We start from the raw sequence: 20,149 nt of genomic DNA, 5'->3' as shown, positions 1-20,149 counted from the left end.
TTTTTGTCTTATGCTTTTTCATCATTGGTCATTTGCCAGTCTAGATTAACTGTCCTTTAGATAGTTGTTAGGGAAAGTCACAGGTATAAAACATCACTGTCTAGGATTGCTCCTTCAGTAGAGGCTGTAGATGGGGTATTTCTCCTTTTAGAAACCAGAGGTTGTAAACTGCTATTGTGATTGACATGTTTAGCATTAGAGGTTAATGTCTCTTGCTCATTCCTCAGAATTAAAAGAAGGAAAAACTATTATATTATGCCAGTAGTAGCGGTGGATTTCAAAAGGTCTTTAGGAAGTACACCAGGAAGGATAATTAAATGAACATGTTTTATAGAATGCTTTCATAAGTGCCTCTGTTACTGTTGGTGAAGGACTGATGTTAATAGCCACTGCCTTGATCTCCTTTCTAATTTGCTTTGCAGGAGAGCGGAAATGGATTGAGGAAAGGAACATTCAGGAGGAAGAATTAAAAACAATCTACAATTGACTTTAAGCTTTGGGAGATAACCTGTCACTTAAAAATTTTAAGAGCCAACAGGTCCTTATTATTTGCTTCTGCATCTCCTATGTCTTTAATAAGAAAGAAAGATTGACCCCGACTTGATTATCTGATCTTACTTAGTGTAGTCAGTTTGCCAGAAATACGGAAAGTTTGTCAACATCTCAACTGTCATATTTTTACAATAATGATTTTTACTGTTTATATAAATAATGTTAAAATCCCTTAATAGTACTTATGTTCCATTTTAGGCTTATTGTATCTGTGCTTGCTTTATATAACGATATAAATTTAGGTCATACCATGCTTGTTAATTGGATTGTATACAAATATATAACTAACAGGTTTTTGTTAACAATGATAGAATCATAAATGCTTCTTTGTATCTTACATTGCAGAAATTTCTCCCCACTTAGCTGACATAGAACTGAAATATTCTTTTTTTTTTTTTTTAATTTTTTTTTCAACGTTTATTTTTGGGACAGAGAGAGACAGAGCATGAACGGGGGAGGGGCAGAGAGAGAGGGAGACACAGAATCTGAAACAGGCTCCAGGCTCTGAGCCATCAGCCCAGAGCCCGACGCGGGGCTCGAACTCACGACCGCGAGATCGTGACCTGGCTGAAGTCGGACGCTTAACCGACTGCTCCACCCAGGCGCCCCAGAACTGAAATATTCTTAAAAAAATTTTTTTAATGTTTATTTATTTTTGAGAGAGGGAGAGAGAGAGTGTGAGTGAGGGGGGGCAGAGAGAGGGAGACACAGAATCTGAAGCAGGCTCCAGGTCAGCACAGAGCCCCAGGGGGCTTGAACCCGTGAACTGTGAGATCATGCCCTGAGCTGATGTCAGATGCTTAACCGACTGAGCCACCCAGGCACTCCTGAAATATTCTTTAATATTCTATGGTTTGTATGTTCTGTAATTTATTTTCTCTGGTATAATGTATAATGTTCCATGGTTTATATGTTCTATAATTTATTTTCTCTGATACTGTAAAAATGCTGCATTAAACAGACTCATATATACAAATCTGTATACATATGTCCTTATGTACTGATGATTTTATTTTTATGGGATAGATTCTGAAATGAGAGTGCTAAGGAAAAGAATATGAACATTGAAAGTTTTAATAGATGCTGCATATTAACTTTCCATAAAGCCTAGGGTAATGGACATGTCTACCTTTTTCTACCTGATTTCCTGATAGTAGGGATCTAATTTAATCAATTTGATGGATGAAAAAGAATATCTTATGTTAATTTTGTTGCTGTTTATTGGTTATTTTAATGATTTTAGTATCATTTATTCTGCTTTTCCATTGTGTTTGTCTTATTATCAATGTGAAATAATGTTTTTCATATTTTAGATATAAATACCTTATTACTCCTATGAGTTGCAAACATTTTTTTCTATTGCTTGTTTCTGGGTTTTCTTTATGGTGTTTTAAAAGTTTTTTTCATAATCAAATAGTTATTTTTTTTCACACCTTCTGGTTTCTTGGCAAAAAGATCTAACACTTTTGGTTGCATATATTGGCCCCTAAGTACTTTTCCTAAGATTTTTGTATATGTATGTATGTATGTTAAAATTGTTAACTGACATTAATTTTGTATTAGTTAGGAGTTAACTTATTTTCTCCCATCAGTTGCATAAGCATCATTTAACTATGAACTACCATCTCCCAATGAAATAAAATACTGCCTTTATCAAATATTAAATTCTATTATACACTGGGCTCAATTTCTGGGTTTTTGTTTCTCTGAAATAAGTCTGTTTCTATACCATTACCTACTGTTTTTAATTCTAGGGATTTGAACTGTTTTTAAAAGCTGATAACATGACTTCCTCTCACTATTCTTTCTTAAAAGATTTCTTGGCTCTCTTTTTGCATTTATTCTTCTATGCAAGCTTTCTTGTGTTGTGTGCTCTTTGGGTAAAGCTTCTCATACCTCAGATAGTGGGTAGACCAGCAGTCTTTTCGTATGTTGTTAGTTCTCTGTGGGTTACCAGGAGACATCTCTCAGCATCTGGATATCCTCAGCTAAGAGGATTCTCAAGTTTAGTGGTAAAGGGAACCCAATCGGTTAGCTCTCCTGAAGCTCTTTGTGAGCCAGGGAGATGAGCAGATTGTCCCAGAAATGCTCATGCAGTTGATGCCTTTCTATTGGGGAGAGAGATGTCCATGGGTCTTTTGATATTCCTATGGCCAAGCTTTTGTTATGGTTCTTAAAGTTCTGATTCTGGCCTCTGTCACCTGCTGCGCACAGGCAGGAGAGGTGCTTAGTAGTTGACCCAATGTTGTGACTGGAGATTATCAGGAATATATTCAAGCCTCCATCTTTCCAAACCACCTCAGGCTAACCTCACTTTATTTCTGACTTGTATTTTATTTGTCATTTATTTATTTTTAAAAATTTTAAAGTATTCTGTACACCCAAAGTGGGGCTCAAACTCACAATCCTGAGATCAAGAGCTGCATGTTCCACCAATGGAGCCAGCCAGTTGCCCCATTTATCATTCATTTTGACTTAGTATAAGCTTAAGTTGCAGGTAATAAGTATGATTAATATATTTTATGCTTTGATGGTTCTATTTTAATTTTTCTTTGTAGTGCTACTTATTTATCTGTTCATATCATTATCAAATATTTATTAAGCACTTTGTATGTAGCAGCATTTAGCCTTGGAGTGAAGCATATGAGGGTGAATACACCTAGTCCCTATCTTCTCAGCAGCATTTTATGTAGTTTTTCACTTCTTTACTTAAAATATTTTCATTTGGCATCCACACTTAGAATTCTGAGTTTCTGTTTTCTTCACCTTTGTCCCTTTTTAGTTTCCTTTGCTTGACCTTTCTCATCTAGACCCCCAAAATGATGGACCTCCATAGCTTAATGAGTCCTTTGGCTTCTCTAGCTCCATTTCAGGCCTTAGGTCATCCCATTCAGTATCATGGCTTTAAATATTTTAGCTATGATGTACTGATGTCCCTAAAGATACATGTATTTTCCCCTGAGTTTTAGCCTCAGATACCCAACTGCTGAATCTCCAAAACACTATTTAATAGGCATTTCAAAATTCACAAGACCATAACATATTGCAACTGTTTGGCCTCTTTGACTTTGCATTTAGTGGTCCATCTGCTCATCTTTCAGTTATGACTGGTTAAACTCCCTCATGTCGTTCATTAACATGAATGATTTTTTTGTGGTCCCATTTTATTATAGTTCTATGTTAAATTTTCTTGCATGCTTTATAACATTCATGTCAGTGATTTTTTTTTAATCCTGGTTTTTTAGCTTTAGCTTTTAACTGCAATACAATTTTTTTGTGTAGGGTTATCTTCATTTTGTGTTTTATCATTCATTCTTTTTTAAAAAAACTTTTTTTATTATGAAAGTACTGTGTGTTAATTTTAGAAAGCTTGAATAGTACAGAAAACGGGAAAAGTCCATGTAATCTCATCACTGAAAGTGACACTGACAATTTAGTATATGTTCTTTAACTTATCTCTCCATGTATGAATATTATTACTTAAAATACTTGATTTGTCATATATATATATATATATATATACACACACATACACACACACACACACACACACTATAAACTACTTTTTCTCTTCACTTACTGTGTAGTGAACATTTTCCAGTGACATTAAAGTTAGCCTGTAGATCATGAGTACATGGTATTCTGTAACACAGTTATGTCATAATTTGTCTAATTAATTCCTTATTGTTACATGATTAGGTTGCTTACAGTTTGCTATTATAAACTGTGCTGTGATGAATGTGGATGATTTATATCCCCTGGATTATTTTTTTGGTTAAGTTCCAAGAAGTAGAATAATTCTCAAGCTGTGGAGTATAATAATTAAGAGCATTGACTTTGGAGTCAGATGGTCTTGGGTTCAAATCCTTACTTAGGTGTTTGTATATTTAGGCAAATTAGTTTATCTCTCTGAGTTTCCTAATCTGTACATTGAAGATAAATAAGTATTTATGTTTATGTTTATACTTACTACTTTTGAAGCACCTGGCTGGCTCAGTTGGAAGAGCATGTGACTCTTGATCTTGGGGTCATGAGTTCGAACCCTGCATTGGCTGTAGAGATTACTAAGAAAAAATAAATAAACTATCATTACTGTTAGTTATCATGTCTCTTTACTTGCCTCTGGTCTGTGACAAGTTTTCATTCTTTCCTTGTTTTTCATTATATTTAGGGTTTTGAGGAGTATTAGTCATATATTTTGTTGAATGTTCTTCAATTTGAGTTTGTTGGATGATTAGAGTGGGATTATATTAGTATGGACTCATGGATATTTATTATATTCTTTGGTTATAATCCAGTACTACACTATTTATTTTGTTATTTAAATTATTTCAGCTTTGGCCATTCATTCTTTCATTCTTTTATTTTGGTTTCTCTGTGTCTTTTTGATATGTCTCCATCCTTTATTTTTTAATTTTTTTGAGTGCTACAGGATGCTCCAGGTTTATCTTTTGAACCCTGTTCCAATCCTAGAACCAGCCATTTCCCCTAGAATCTCTATTTTCTTTTATTGGGGTATATTATGTAGAAACCAAGCTCTGGGTGCTGTGAGTGCTCATTGCTACTGGGGTGTCACTAATTCTAGTCCCTTTTAATAAACAGAGGAAAAACTGGTGTGTGTGCATACATGCACATATATATCTATAATTACTTTTATATTTATCTGTGTCCATATTAAACTAAACATGAGTTCACAGTGATTGATGTCTCTGGCTCTGATCCAGTACCTCAGGGTTCATTCTAACCATCCTCCCTTTGCTTTTCTGTAACTTTCCACTCCAAAGTGAGAAGCTTGGCTCCCACTATCTGCCATCCATTTACTTATTTATTCAACCCCAGTATACATTACATGTAAACTATTTCAGAATTAACCCATATATCTTAGAAAACAACTTTATAAAATAAAGTACAGTTTTTATATATGGTTCCATTTGTCTTTAGCCTTATAGTTTCAGGTGAAGGCACCATCTTCTAAAGTTACTTACATCAGTTCCTTTTTTTCACCCAGAGTTCTGATTCAGATGCTGTACTTTAAAGACTTCTTAATCTTGGGGTGCCTGGGTGGCGCAGTCAGTTAAGCATCCGACTTCAGCCAGGTCACGATCTCGCGGTCCGTGAGTTCGAGCCCCGCGTCGGGCTCTGGGCTGATGGCTCAGAGCCTGGAGCCTGCTTCCGATTCTGTGTCTCCCTCTCTCTCTGCCCCTCCCCTGTTCATGCTCTGTCTCTCTCTGTCCCAAAAAATAAATGTTGAAAAAAAAAATTAAAAAAAAAAAGACTTCTTAATCTAAAGATTGATTGTATGTATATAAATATGCATATATGATGTTAATATATGTATTATATATATAACATATAACAATATAATTGTGTAATATAGTGATATATATGATGTGTATATATGGTAATTTATTATTCTTAGGTATTTTGTTTTTTCACCTTAAATGTATGTACTGTTCACTTTGTCACTTGGTATGAAGCAGAAGTATATTTTTTCTTGCTTTTTTCTCCATTGTTTGAAATGCTACCTTTGTCATATTTTCAAAATCTTATATATACTAGAGCTTTTCTGTTCCTTATTCTGTTTTATTTTCTCTTTCTGTTCAAGCTCCAAACATTATATACCTATGGTAATTTCAGCATCTGGTAGATTATTCCTCTTTTTGCATATTCATATTCAACTTGTAATTTTATTTTTTTAAGTTTTAGTTATTTTGAGAGAGAGAGAGAGAGAGAGAGAGTGTGTGAGCAGAGAGGGGCAGAGAGAGAGGGAGAGAGAGTGAATCCCAAGCAGTCTCTGTCCTATCAGTTCAGAGAGCCTGACACAGGGCTCAAACTCATAAACTATGAGATCATGACCTGAGCCAAAATCAAGATTCGGACACTTAACTGACTGAGCCACCCACTCATCCCCCATATTCATTTATAATTTTAATTATTTGCTATAATTTTCTTTATTTCAGGAACATTTTAGTGGATAAACCAAATGACCAATCTTCACGGTGGTCCTCAGAGAGCAACTATCCTCCCCAGGTAAGATGAAGCTCCTGATACCATTTAGAAGTCAAAATTTAAATAGGCATTTAATTGACAGCAATTATCTGGAATCCATTAATAATTTATTCGGTCTTTGAAAATGTGAGGTAGATTTTTATTTTGTTTTTTGGTTTTTTTAGTTTTGAAAGAATGTTTATTTCATAGACAAATGCAGTGTGGAATTTGATGAAACATAGGCTTACTTGTGTCTCCTGGAGCATTTAAAATCTAATATGTATTTTTTCCAGATAACTAATGATGCAAAATTAAGTTTCTTGATACCTTTTGAGGAAAATGTTAATGAAAAGAACTGGCTTAGGTGCTGTTACTATTTTGAGCAGTAACTGATTGGGGCGCCTGGGTGGCGCAGTCGGTTAAGCGTCCGACTTCAGCCAGGTCACGATCTCGCGGTCCGTGAGTTCGAGCCCCCGCGTCAGGCTCTGTGCTGACAGCTCAGAGCCTGGTGCCTGCTTCAGATTCTGTGTCTCCCTCTCTCTCTACCCCTCCCCCGTTCATGCTCTCTCTGTCACAAAAATAAATAAACGTTGAAAAAAAAAATTTGAGCAGTAACTGATCTCCGTGCTGATCTAAGAAGATGTTGTGACTTCTATTGTATTCAAACTCAAGTCGGTCTGTAAATGTTTAAGGAAATGTTAGTAAGTTGGACTTGGACTCAATGACTGCCTTTTAGGGAAAATAAACTTAATATAGTTTGTTATTTTACTAAAGTGGTATATTTAGATGATATCAAGACCATGAACTAAATTCTTTCCTTGAAAAGTGCTGTCTGAGGTCATATGAGTTTAAAAAGTCATTCTTTCGGTTGTATTCTCTAAGCATTAACATATAATATGTCCATATCCTGGAGGAAATTAATGCTCTGATAGGAAAGCAGATGGGTAAGTAAATTCCAGTGTAATTTCTAGTGTAATTTTTGGAAACCTAATGTTTATACTTATTTTTCCTTTTATATATATTTTTAACTGCATATCTTTTGGATCACCTGGTACTTAAATGTTTAATTGCAAAATACACATCCAAAGAATATATATTCATAGTTTTTATATATAGTATAAAGAATAATAAAACAAGTATCTATTCATCAACTGTCTTTACAAAACAACCACAACCTGTTGAAGCTTCTTGTGAGTCCTGTCTTATATTTTTCTCCAACTCCTAGTAACTGTTATTTCATGTTAAGCATTTTCTCACAGGATCATACATGTGTATGTTTATACATATTCTATATTGGGGCGCTTGGGTGGCTCAATCAGCTAAGTGTCTGACTCTTGATTTCGGGTCAGGTCATGATCTCACAATCATAAGATGGAGCCCTGCTTTGCACGCTGCACTAAGCATGGAGCCTGCTGAAGATTCTCTTTCTCCCTCTCCCTCGGCCCCTTCCCAGCTTGTATGCACACACACATGCTCTCTCAAAAAACAGAAAACAACATATAAATGTCCTTTTATCTGACTTTGATTTTTTATAAATATAATATAAATTGAATCGTTATAAATATTGATCTGCTTTTCTTTTGCTTTGTGATGTATTTATATATTTATTAATGTTGCTGAGTATAATTGTAGTTTCTTAATTTTAACTACTATGTAGTATTCCAGTGCAGTATAAATATGCCAAAATGTATTTATCCATTTTGCAATTGATAGGCTTTTCAGTTTTTTATAGTTGTTTGCTATTATGAATAGGCTGCTTATGAACATTTTTGTATGTTGTCTCCTGGTACACATGTATAATATTTTCTTTATGGTGTATACCTTGGAGCACAATTGATGGATCATATGTTCACAAAGGCTGTATAACATATTCTCGCTGACAGTATATGAAAGATGCTGTAGGGGCGCCTGGGTGGCTCAGTCGGTTAAGCGTCCGACTTCAGCTCAGGTCACGATCTCACAGTCTGTGAGTTCGAGCCCTGCGTCGGGCTCTGTGCTGACAGCTCAGAGTCTGGAGCCTGCTTCAGATTCTTTGTCTCCCTCTCTCTCTGTCCCTTCCCCACTCATTCTCTGTCTCTCTCTGTCTCAAAAATAAATTAAAAAACATTAAAAAAATTAAAAAAAGAAAAAGAAAAATGCTGTACATTGCAGTCTCCATATTACTTCTATATGGCTGATTTTTAGATTTTGCCAGTCTGTTAGATCTTTCATTATAACTCACTGTGGCTTTAATTTGCATTTTCCTGTTTACATTCAGACCTTCTTGCATTTGTGGGGTTATATTGTATGTTATTGGTACACACCCCCTCCTGTTCACACTGAGGTTGAATACATTGTGTTTTCAATCATGTTTTTCTTATTCATCTTTTCATTTTACTTGAGCCCTCAAATTTGGTGTTTCTGTTTTTATTCAGTTGTTTTTATGTCTTACTAATGAATATAATCTTTTTCATTATTACTGAAATGGTGGTAACCTCTTTACTGTGAAATTTCTTTCATTTCTTATGGAACAGTATTTTGAAGGCAGTATTACTTAATGTCTTTTTACTTACTCATTTGCTTATTTATTCAAAAATTATTTAGTCAGCACCCATGGGGTGCCAAACTTTATAGCAGTGAATTAACTATTGTCTTTCCTCTTAATGAGACAAGAAATACCCTGAATCAATTAATATTCAATGTGCTAAGTCTGAGAGTAGAAGTTACTTAAAGTTTTTGTGATTTAAAAGAGACTAACTTGGGATGCCTGGGTGGCTCAGTCAGTTAAGCGTCTGACTCTTGATCTCAGCTCTGGTCTTGATCTCAGGGCTGTGAGTTCAAGACCCATGTTGGGCTCCACGCTGGATGCAGAGCCTACTTTAAAAAAATAAGTAAATAAAAATAAAAGAGACTAACTTATCATGGAAATGGGTAACATGAATCTGTTTTCCCTCATTGTAATTACACATCAGATATAACTGGGGTTCCATGTAGCCAATCTCAAAGAACAGCAGTCTTGTCAGAAAAAATATAATTGAAAGTAATTTCTGATTTTACTTAGTTTTGTGTGAAACTGCCATGTGGGATAGAATGGATATAGTTTTAAGGTATAGATATGTAGCAAGTAGTCTTGTACTCCTAGTGGATGTGAGCTAGGTCAATAATACTAATTCCAACGCTTATTCTTTTTTCTTTTTCTTCTTTTTCTTTTTTTTTTTTTTACTCAAACCATATTCTGAAAATTACTACAAGGGCTGAGTTTTTAAATTTTTTTAAATGTTTATTGGGGGGGGGGGAGGGAGGGGAAGGGGCAGGGAGAGAGGAAGACACAGAATCTGAAGCAGGCTCCAGGCTCTGAGCTGTCAGCAGAACCATAAGATCATGACTTGAGCTGAAGTCGGATGCTTAACTGACTGAGTCACCCAGGCACCCCTAAAAGGGCTGAATTTTTAAAAGATGCACACATACATAAAGTTTATGAAAGCTGGGAACCTAAATTGATGAATTCTCAGAATAATTAAACAGAAGAAATCTCCACCTCTGGGGGACTGTGGGAAGAGTTACATTGGCACTGAGTAGAGGAGGAGAAAATGAAGAAAACCTGGATGATCCTGGATGAACCTGGTGATCCTGGATGTATAGTGCTCTTAAGGTTCTCAATAAAAGCAAGTGCAGATCCTCTCTGGAGATAGTTACCTTTCCCAAATCTTCAGGTAGTCTCCGTAGATCATTATTCAAGGAAAGTAAGCAGTACACACGCAAAGATAACCAAATGTACCAGGAAACAAGGTGCCTTTAGTAAGAACTAGGAAGAAATGATAGAGAAACCTTCAAAAACATTAGGTATAAGAAGTAAATGTACTAAAAGATACTGCAATTAAAATAACATACCGTATTTAAAGAAATAAAAGGTATTTGTAAGGAACAGGAAACTTTAAAAAGTGATATAACATATTTGAAAAACAACCAAATAAAACTTCTTCAAATGAAAAATTTAATGAGAAAAATTAATTTTGACCAACTGTCCTACTGAGGATGAAATAAGAAAAAAGATTGTTTTTTGAAGGTGCAGTGTATTGGTAACAAGGAAGTAAAGAGTGATGGGGCCAAGATGAGGAAGATACAGGAACCCAGATAGGAGACCTACTTTGGGGCCACTTTTCCACTGGGTATCTATTGACCCCTAAAGAAGTGGTTAAGATCCTGAAAAGCTGAACAGCACTTCTGACAAACTCTTGAGGCTAGGAAGATAAAGATCAGAAATCAGAGCCTGGAATGTAGTAGATTCCCTTCTCTGATTTAGGATCCTGAAGCTATGTTAGAGGAGGAAGGGTGAACCAAATATACTCTCACCCACACAGGGAAGCCCAGTTTCATATTATCTTAGTCCTTGAAATTTGATGAAAATAATCAAGAAGTGGTAGTGTCACTAGTCATAGACCTGCAGCACATATACCTCTTCTAGAGGAAGTTAATATCCTTGGCATCTAGTTATTTTTAGTTTTCCATATTTGATATCTACCAAAAATACGAGTTTACAGATAATAGAATTTTAGATACAGGTTTTAAAATAAGTGCCTTTAGGGGCACCTGGGTGGCTCACTCGGTTAAGCGTCCAACTTTGGCTCAGGTCACGATCTCACTGTTTGCAGGTTCGGGCCCCCCCCCATCGGGCTCTGTGCTGACAGCTCAGACCCTGGAGCCTGTTTCGGATTCTGTGTCTCCCTCTCCCTCTGTTCCTTCCCTGCTCACACTTTGTCTCTCAAAAATAAATAAACGTTAAAAAAAAAATTTAAAGAAGTGCCATTAGTGTCTTAAAGGAAAAAAAGGAGATGAAAATCAATAATGAAAATTTTGAGTTTAGGAAGATGGCAGCATAGGAGGATGCTGGCTCACCGTGCGTCCTGCTGATCACTTAGATTCCACCTACACCTGCCTAAATAACCCAGAAAACTGCCAGAAGACTAGCAGAACGGAGTCTCCGGAGCCAAGTGCAGATGAGAGGCCCACGGAAGAGGGTAGGAAGGGCGGCGAGGCAGTGCGCGCTACACGGACCGGCAGGAGGCAGCCGGGGCGGAGGGGCAGCCCGCGGGCCAAGCAGAGCCCCTGAGTCTGGCTTGCAAAAGCGGAGGGGCTGGATGGAGTGTGTTCTGACAGCAAGCGGGACTTGACATCTAGAAGGTTATAAGCTAACAGCTCTGCTCAGAGAACCGGAGAGCTGGAGGACAACAGGAGGGAGAGTTGTTGAGCCCCGGATGACAGAGCTCAGCTTGGCGGCGAACAAAGGTGCTCACCAGCGCCATCTCCCTTGCCCATCCACCAGCCAAAGTCCCAAAGGGAACCAGTTCCTGACAGGGAACTTGCTTGCACCACGCAAACACCCAACGCTGTGCTTCTGCGGATCCATCCCTCTGGTGGGTCTGACTCCCTCCCGGTGCCGCAGGGCCCCTCCCGAAGCGGATCTCTGAAGGAAAAGCGAGCTGAGCCTGCCCCTCCCGCCCCCGTGCACCTTGCTGATCCACCCCAGCTAATACGCCAGATCCCCAGCACCATAAGCCTCGCAGTGTGCAAGTAGCCCAGACGGGCCACGCCACCTCACAGTGAATCCCGCCCCTAGGAGAGGGGAAGAGAAGGCAAACACCAGTCTGACTGTGGCCCCAGCGGTGGGCTGGGGGCAGACATCAGGTCTGACTGCGGCCCCGCCCACCAATGCAAGTTATTCAAGACAGCACAGGGGAAGTGCCCCACAGTTCCACACTACTCCAGGGACTATCCAAAATGATCAAATGGAAGAATTCCCCTCAAAAGAATCTCCAGGAAATAGCGACAGCTAATGAACTGATCAAAAAGGATTTAAACAATATAACAGAAAGTGAATTTAGAATAATAGTCATAAAATTAATTGCTGGGCTTGAAAACAGTATAGAGGACAGCAGAGAATCTTGCTACAGAGATCAAGGGACTAAGGAACAGCCAGGAGGAGCTAAAAAATGCTATTAATGAGCTCCAAAATAAAATGGAGACGACCACAGCTCAGATTGAAGAGGCAGAGGACAGAATAGGTGAACTAGAAGATAAAATTATGGCAAAAGAAGAAGCTGAGAAAAAGATTAAAAAATCCAGGAGTATGAGGGGAAAATTAGAGAACTAAGTGATGCACTAAAGAGAAATAATCTACGGATAATTGGTATTCCAGAGGAGGAAGAGAGAGGGAAAGGTGCTGCAGGTGTACTTGAAGAAATAATAGCTGAGAACTTCCCTGATCTGGGGAAGGAAAAAGACATTGAAATCCAAGAGGCACAGATAACTCCCTTCAGACGTAACTTGAATCGATCTTCTGCACGACATATCATAGTGAAACTGGCAAAATACAAGGATAAAGAGAAAATTCTGAAAGCAGCTAGAGATAAACGTGCTCTAACATATAAAGGGAGACTCGTGACCAGTCTCTCTACTGAAACTTGGCAGGCCAGAAAGGAATGGCAGGAGATCTTCAATGTGATGAATAGAAGAAATATGCAGCTGAGAATCCTTTATCAAGCAAGTCTGTCATTTAAAATAGAAGGAGAGATAAAGGTCTTCCCAAACAAAAACTGAAGGAATTCATCACCATTAAACCACTAAAAGAGATCCTAAGGGGGATCCTGTGAGACAAAGTACCAAAGACATCGCTACAAGCATGAAACCTACAGACATCACAATGACTCTAAACCCATATCTTTCTATAACACTGAATGTAAATGGACTAAATGCGCCAACCAAAAGACAAGTATCAGAATGGATAAAAAAACAAGACCCATCTATTTGCTGTCTCAAGAGACTCATTTTAGACCTGAGGACACCTTCAGATTCAGAGTGAGGGGATGGAGAGCTATTTATCATGCCACTGGAAGTCAAAAGAGAGCTGGAGTAGCCATACTTATATCAGACAAACTAGACTTTAAATTAAAGGCTGTAACAAGAGATGAAGAAGGGCATTATATAATAATCACAGGGTCTATCCATCAGGAAGAGCTAACAATTATAAATGTCTATGCGCCGAATACAGGAACCCCCAAATATATAAAACAATTGCTCACAAACATAAGCAACCTTATTGATAAGAATGTGGTAATTGCAGGGGACTTTAACACTCCACTTACAGAAATGGATAGATCATCTAGACACATGGTCAATAAAGAAACAAGGGCCCTGAATGATACATTGGATCAGATGGACTTGACAGATATATTTAGAACTCTGCATCCCAAAGCAACAGAATATACTTTCTTCTCGAGTGCACATGGAACATTCTCCAAGATAGATTACATACTGGGTCACAAAACAGCCCTTCTAAGTATACAAGAATTGAAATCATACCATGCATACTTTCAGACCACAATGCTATGAAGCTTGAAATCAACCACAGGAAAAAGTCTGGAAAACTTCCAAAAGCATGGAGGTTAAAGAACACCCTACTAAAGAATGAATGGGTCAACCAGGCAGTTAGGGAAGAAATTTAAAAATATATGGAAACAAATGAAAATGAAAATACAACAATCCAAATGCTTTGGAATGCAGCGAAGGCAGTCCTGAGAGGAAAATACATTGCAATCCAGGCCTATCTCAAGAAACAAGAAAAATCCCAAATACAAAATCTAACAGCACACCTAAAGGAAATAGAAGCAGAACAGCAAAGACAGCCTAAATCCAGCAGAAGAGAAATAATAAAGATCAGAGCAGAAATAAACAATATAGAATCTAAAAAAAACTATAGAGCAGATCAACGAAACCAAGAGTTGGTTTTTTGAAAAAATAAAATTGATAAACCTCTAGCCAGGCTTCTCAAAAAGAAAAGAGAGATGACCCAAATAGATAAAATCATGAATGAAAATGGAATTATTACAACCAATCCCTCACAGATACAAGCAATTATCAGGGAATACTATGAAAAATTATATGCCACCAAACTGGACAACCTGGAAGAAATGGACAAATTCCTAAACACCCACAGGCTTCCAAAACTCAATCAGGAGGAAATAGAAAGCTTGAACAGACCTGTAACCAGCTAAGAAATTGAATCAGTCATCAAAAATTTCCCAACAAATAAGAGTCCAGGACCAGATGGCTTCCCAGAGGAGGTCTACCAGATGTTTAAAGCAGAGATAATACCTATCCTTCTCAAGCTGTTCCAAAAAATAGAAAGGGAAGGAAAACTTCCAGACTCATTCTATGAAGCCAGTATTACTTTGATTCCTAAACCAGACAGAGACCCAGTAAAAAAAAGAGAACTACAGGCCAATATCCCTGATGAATATGGATGCAAAAATTCTCAATAAGATACTAGCAAATCGAATTCAACAGCATATAAAAAGAATTATTCACCATGATCAAGTGGGATTCATTCCTGGGATGCAGGGCAGGTTCAACATTCGCAAATCAATCAACATGATACATCACATTAATAGAAGAAAAGATAAGAACCATATGATCCTGTCAATCAATGCAGAAAAGGCATTTGACAAAATTCAGCAACGTTTCTTTTTTTTTTTTTTTTTTGCAACGTTTTATTTATTTTTGGGACAGAGAGAGAGCATGAATGGGGGAGGGGCAGAGAGAGAGGGAGACACAGAATCGGAAACAGGCTCCAGGCTCTGAGCCATCAGCCCAGAGCTTGACGCGGGGCTCGAACTCACGGACCGTGAGATCGTGACCTGGCTGAAGTCGGACGCTTAACCGACTGCGCCACCCAGGCGCCCCAGCAACCTTTCTTAATAAAAACCCTCGAGAAAGTCGGGATAGAAGGAACATACTTAAACATCATAAAAGCCATTCGTGGAAAGCCCACAGCTAACATCATCCTCAATGGGGAAAAACTGAGAGCTTTTTCCCTGAGATCAGGAACACGACAAGGATGTCCACTCTCACCACTGTTGTTTAACATAGTGTTGGAAGTTCTAGCATCAGCAATCAGACAACAGAAGGAAATCAAAGGCATCAAAATTGGCAAGGATGAAGTTAAGCTTTCACTTTTTGCAGATGACATGATATTATACATGGAAAATCCGATAGACTCCACCAAAAGTCTGCTAGAACTGATACATGAATTCAGCAAAGTCGCAGGATACAAAATCAATGTACAGAAATCAGTTGCATTCTTATACACTAGTAATGAAGCAACAGAAAGACAAATAAAGGAACTGATCCCATTCACAATTGCACCAAGAAGCATAAAATACCTAGGAATAAATCTAACCAAAGATGTAAAAGATCTGTATGCCAAAAATTATAGAAAGCTTATGAAGGAAATTGAAAAAGATATAAAGAAATGGAAAAACATTCCGCACTCATGGATTGGAAGAATAAATATTGTCAAAATGTCTATACTACCCAAAGCTATCTACACATTCAATGCAATCCCAAGCAAAATTGCACCAGCATTCTTCTTGAAACTAGAACAAGCAATCCTAAAATTCATATGGAACCACAAAAGGCCCCGAATAGCCAAAGTAATTTTGAAGAAGACCAAAGCAGGAGGCATCACAATCCCAAACTTTAGCCTCTACTACAAAGCTGTAATCATCAAGACAGCATGGTATTGGCACAAAAACAGACACATAGACCAATGGAATAGAATAGAAACCCCAGAACTAGACCCACAAACGTATGGCCAACTCATCTTTGACAAAGCAGGAAAGAACATCCAATGGGAAAAAGACAGTCTCTTTAACAAATGGTGCTGGGAGAACTGGACAGCAACATGCAGAAGGTTGAAACTAGACCGCTTTCTCACACCATTCACAAAAATAAACTCAAAGTGGATAAAGGACCTGAATGTGAGACAGGAAACCATCAAAACCCTAGAGGAGAAAGCAGGAAAAGACCTCTCTGACCTCAGTCGTAGTAATGTCTTACTTGACACATCCCCAAAGGCAAGGGAATTAAAAGCAAAAATGAACTACTGGGACCTTATGAAGATAAAAAGCTTCTGCACAACAAAGGAAACAACCAACAAAACTAAAAGGCAACCAACGGAATGGGAAAAGATATTTGCAAATGACATATCAGACAAAGGGCTAGTATCCAAAATCCATAAAGAGCTCACCAACTCCACACCCGAAAAACAAATAACCCAGTGAAGAAATGGGCAGAAAACATGAACAGACACTTCTCTAAAGAAGACATCCGGATGGCCAACGGGCACATGAAAAGATGCTCAACATTGCTCCTCATCAGGGAAATACAAATCAAAACCACACTCAGATATCACCTCACGCCAGTCAGAGTGGCCAAAACGAACAAATCAGGAGACTATAGATGCTGGAGAGGATATGGAGAAACGGGAACCCTCTTGCACTGTTGGTGGGAATGCAAATTGGTGCAGCTTCTCTGGAAAACAGTGTGGAGGTTCCTCAGAAAATTAAAACTAGACCTACCCTATGACCCAGCAATAGCGCTGCTAGGAATTACCAAGGGATACAGGAGTACTGATGCATAGGGGCACTGTCAATGTTTATAGCAGCACTGTCAACAATAGCCAAATTATGGAAAGAGCCTAGATGTCCATCAACTGATGAATGGATAAAGAAATTGTGGTTTATATACACAATGGAGTACTACATGGCAATGAGAAAGAATGAAATATGGCCCTTTGTAACAACATGGATGGAACTGGAGTGTTATGCTAAGTGAAATAAGCCATACAGAGAAAGACAGATACCATATGTTTTCACTCTTATGTGGATCCTGAGAAACTTAACAGAAACCCATGGGGGAGGGGAAGGGGGGAAAAAAAAAGGAGGTTAGAGTGGGAGAGAGCCAAAGCATAAGAGACTCTTAAAAACTGAGAACAAACTGAGGGTTAATGGGAGGTGGGAGGGAGGGGACGGTGGGTGATGGGTATTGAGGAGGGCACCTTTTGGGATGAGCACTGGGTGTTGTATGGAAACCAATTTGACAATAAACTTCATTTATTGAAAAAAAAATGAAAATTTTGGCAGGGAATTAAAAAAAAAAGAACCAAAATAGAAATGAAAAATACAGTAACCAAAATTGCAGATTATAGTTGAGAATAAAAAAGAACTTTCCAGAAACACTTTCCCTTTTTTGTTGTTGTTGTTTATTTTTATTTTGAGAGAATAAACAGGGGAGGCGCAGAGAAAGAGGGAGACAGAATCCCAATCAGGCTCCCTCCGATGCAGGGCTTGGACTCATGAACAGTTCAGATCATGACCTGAAGAGAAATCAGGAGTGTAATGCTTAACTGATTGGGGTACCTGGATGGCTCGGTTGGGTAAGTGTCTGACTCTTGGTCTTGGCTCAGGTCGTGATTTCACAGTTCATGAGTTTGAGCCCCGTGTCAGGCCCTGTGCTGACGGCATAGAGCCTGCTTGGGATTCTCTGTCTGTCCCTCTCTCTGTCCCTCCCCTGCCTGTGTTCGTTCTCTCTCTCTCTCTCTCTCTGTCTCTCTCTCTCTCTAAAAATAGGGAAATAAAATGTTAAAGGTTAAAAAAATTAAAAATTTAGGGGCACCTGGGTGGCTCAGCCAGTTAAGCGTCCGACTTCAGCTCAGGTCACGATCTCGCGGTCCATGAATTCAAGCCCCGAGTCGGGCTCTGGGCTGATGGCTCAGAGCCTGTAGCCTGCTTCCGATTCTGTGTCTGCCTCTCTCTCTGCCCCTCCCCTGTTCATGCTCTGTCTCTCTCTGTCCCAAAAATAAATAAACATTAAAAAAAATTAAAAAAAATGTTTTAATTAAGTAAAATATACTTTATGTAAAGTGGAAATATTATTTTCATAGATCACTGAAAAATAGTTGCTAGTAATAATTTATATGACAGATACATACAATTACTTACCTTTGCAGCTTATTTTGATAATAAACTATTACTTGACCTGCCTATTTCAAAGCACTACTTAGGATATATAACTTAGTTCTATTATTTTGATTTTGGATAAGGAGAAACCTTATTTCATGAAGTGGTACCATATAATTAGTATGAGAATTGCCTCTATTTTCCATATTTGTTTTTAATTATTCTAAATCCCCCCATGACCGTATATGGTGATTATAAAGGTTTGGTGCATGTACTTTAGCTACTTTAGTGCCCTAAAACTCTGAAAAGTATTTCCATTTCTAATGTGTTTTGGTTTTATAGATAGTTGATTGTGTAATTTACAATAGTTATATTTTATAAAATCGCCATGAAGACTGCATTAGTGAATACTGAGCCATTGCTTCTAGGGGAAATACAGGGTTAGATTCCTGTGTGCCTTTGGTCGTAACATGACCTTACTTTATGTGTGTTTCTGTTTACACATACCTTATTTTATGTATATTATTTGTTCATTAGCATTGAACTTTCTACAGCCATAGCACTATAACTTAACGCCTTAATGAAATGAAGCTTGAAATAAGAGTCCAGAGACCATGAATCACAATATGAGTGAGTCTTGCCACGGTGAAGCCAGAGAGTTTCCACAGTGATTCTCACGATCTGCCTGATGGCATGTGGCAGACCTCTGAGGAAGCTAAGGTTTTGTCTTAATTAGATTTATCCAGAGAAAACTGAACATATTCTAAGAAACTTCCCCATATATGCCTTCCTATAGGTCCTGAGAACTCAGAAATGCTTCACGTAGAGGTGGCGCCCCAGGACTCTAGTTTCACTAGCTCTAGGTGCTCCCTTTGCTGCTCTGGGAGTGCAGTGGTCTCTTCGTTAGAGCTTTAAAAACCAGGTGGGCACTGAAGGAAGGATTGAAATTCCCCAGGGGCTCAGGGAACTTTGAAATTCCTTAGGGAGGGGGACATCACTTCCCCAGCCTGACACCTATTTCCTTTGAAAGGCACATCACATCCTTCTTGCATTTAGAAACATTAGACATGGCTTCAGCACTCTGTTTGGGGATCATTGTAGACAGCAAGATCAGCAGAAAGCACAAAAATATAAAAAATATGGCACTAAGTAGAAGGTGTAAAGGACGCTTGTTTACTGTATGATAGAATTAAACCAAGAAGGCAGAGCGTCCCTTGTTTGACCTCAGCTGGGAGAGAGTGCATTGGGTAACTCAGACTTTTTTGTCACTTTGCACATGTCTGGAAATGATTCTGAAAGTGCTGTAGGTATTGAAATCTGTAGTGATTTTGTTGTTGAAAATAAATTTTAGTGAGTAGGGGAATTCACAAATATGGAATCCACAAATAATGAGGAGTGACTGTATGGGATCTAATAATTCATTTATCACGTTTTGAACAGAGCTGAGAATCAGAAAGGAAAAAATGAGGACTCTGGAAAACCAAAATCATTGTGATGAAATTTTAGGTCCTGAGGGCCTTTCCTAGAATCTACATTGGTTTTAAGTTACTCTGTTTAGTTAGTTACTTCTTCACTTTTCAGCAACTGGATGTAACTTTGTGTATGGGGGCACAGCTATAAAAGATAGGCACATTAACAGCAAGCTGACAAACAGAACAACTGACAAAGTGTCGTGATGGAAAAGATAGAAAAATCTAAGTAACAAATAGAAGAACAAAAGTGTAAAAAAAGAAAAAAAAGAAAAACAAAAGTGTAACATTTAGGGGTCTTTATTGGAAAAATAGATAATGATCTATATTTAGAGTGTATATTTCAGTAGATATTGCATACCTTCC

The 20,149-nt window shown here is 38.0% G+C and overlaps 1 protein-coding gene across 3 annotated transcripts in view; it reads left to right on the top strand.

Moving 5' to 3' along the window:
- MKLN1 (muskelin 1) overlaps nt 1-20,149 on the top strand; it is a 379,029-nt gene that overhangs the window by 229,394 nt on the left and 129,486 nt on the right. For all 3 annotated transcript variants that reach the window (XM_040471936.1, XM_040471935.1, XM_040471934.1), the window contains one exon: nt 6,513-6,582. In XM_040471936.1, coding sequence (XP_040327870.1) covers nt 6,513-6,582 — 70 coding nt within the window. The remainder of the gene's footprint in view (nt 1-6,512; nt 6,583-20,149) is intronic.

This window comes from Herpailurus yagouaroundi, unplaced genomic scaffold (genome assembly GCF_014898765.1).
Source record: "Herpailurus yagouaroundi ecotype Mexico unplaced genomic scaffold, PumYag 100, whole genome shotgun sequence".
In the NCBI taxonomy this organism is placed as follows: domain Eukaryota; kingdom Metazoa; phylum Chordata; class Mammalia; order Carnivora; family Felidae; genus Herpailurus; species Herpailurus yagouaroundi.
The sequence above is the reverse complement of the archived record's forward strand: the minus strand, read 5'-3'. Positions and strand labels throughout refer to the sequence as shown.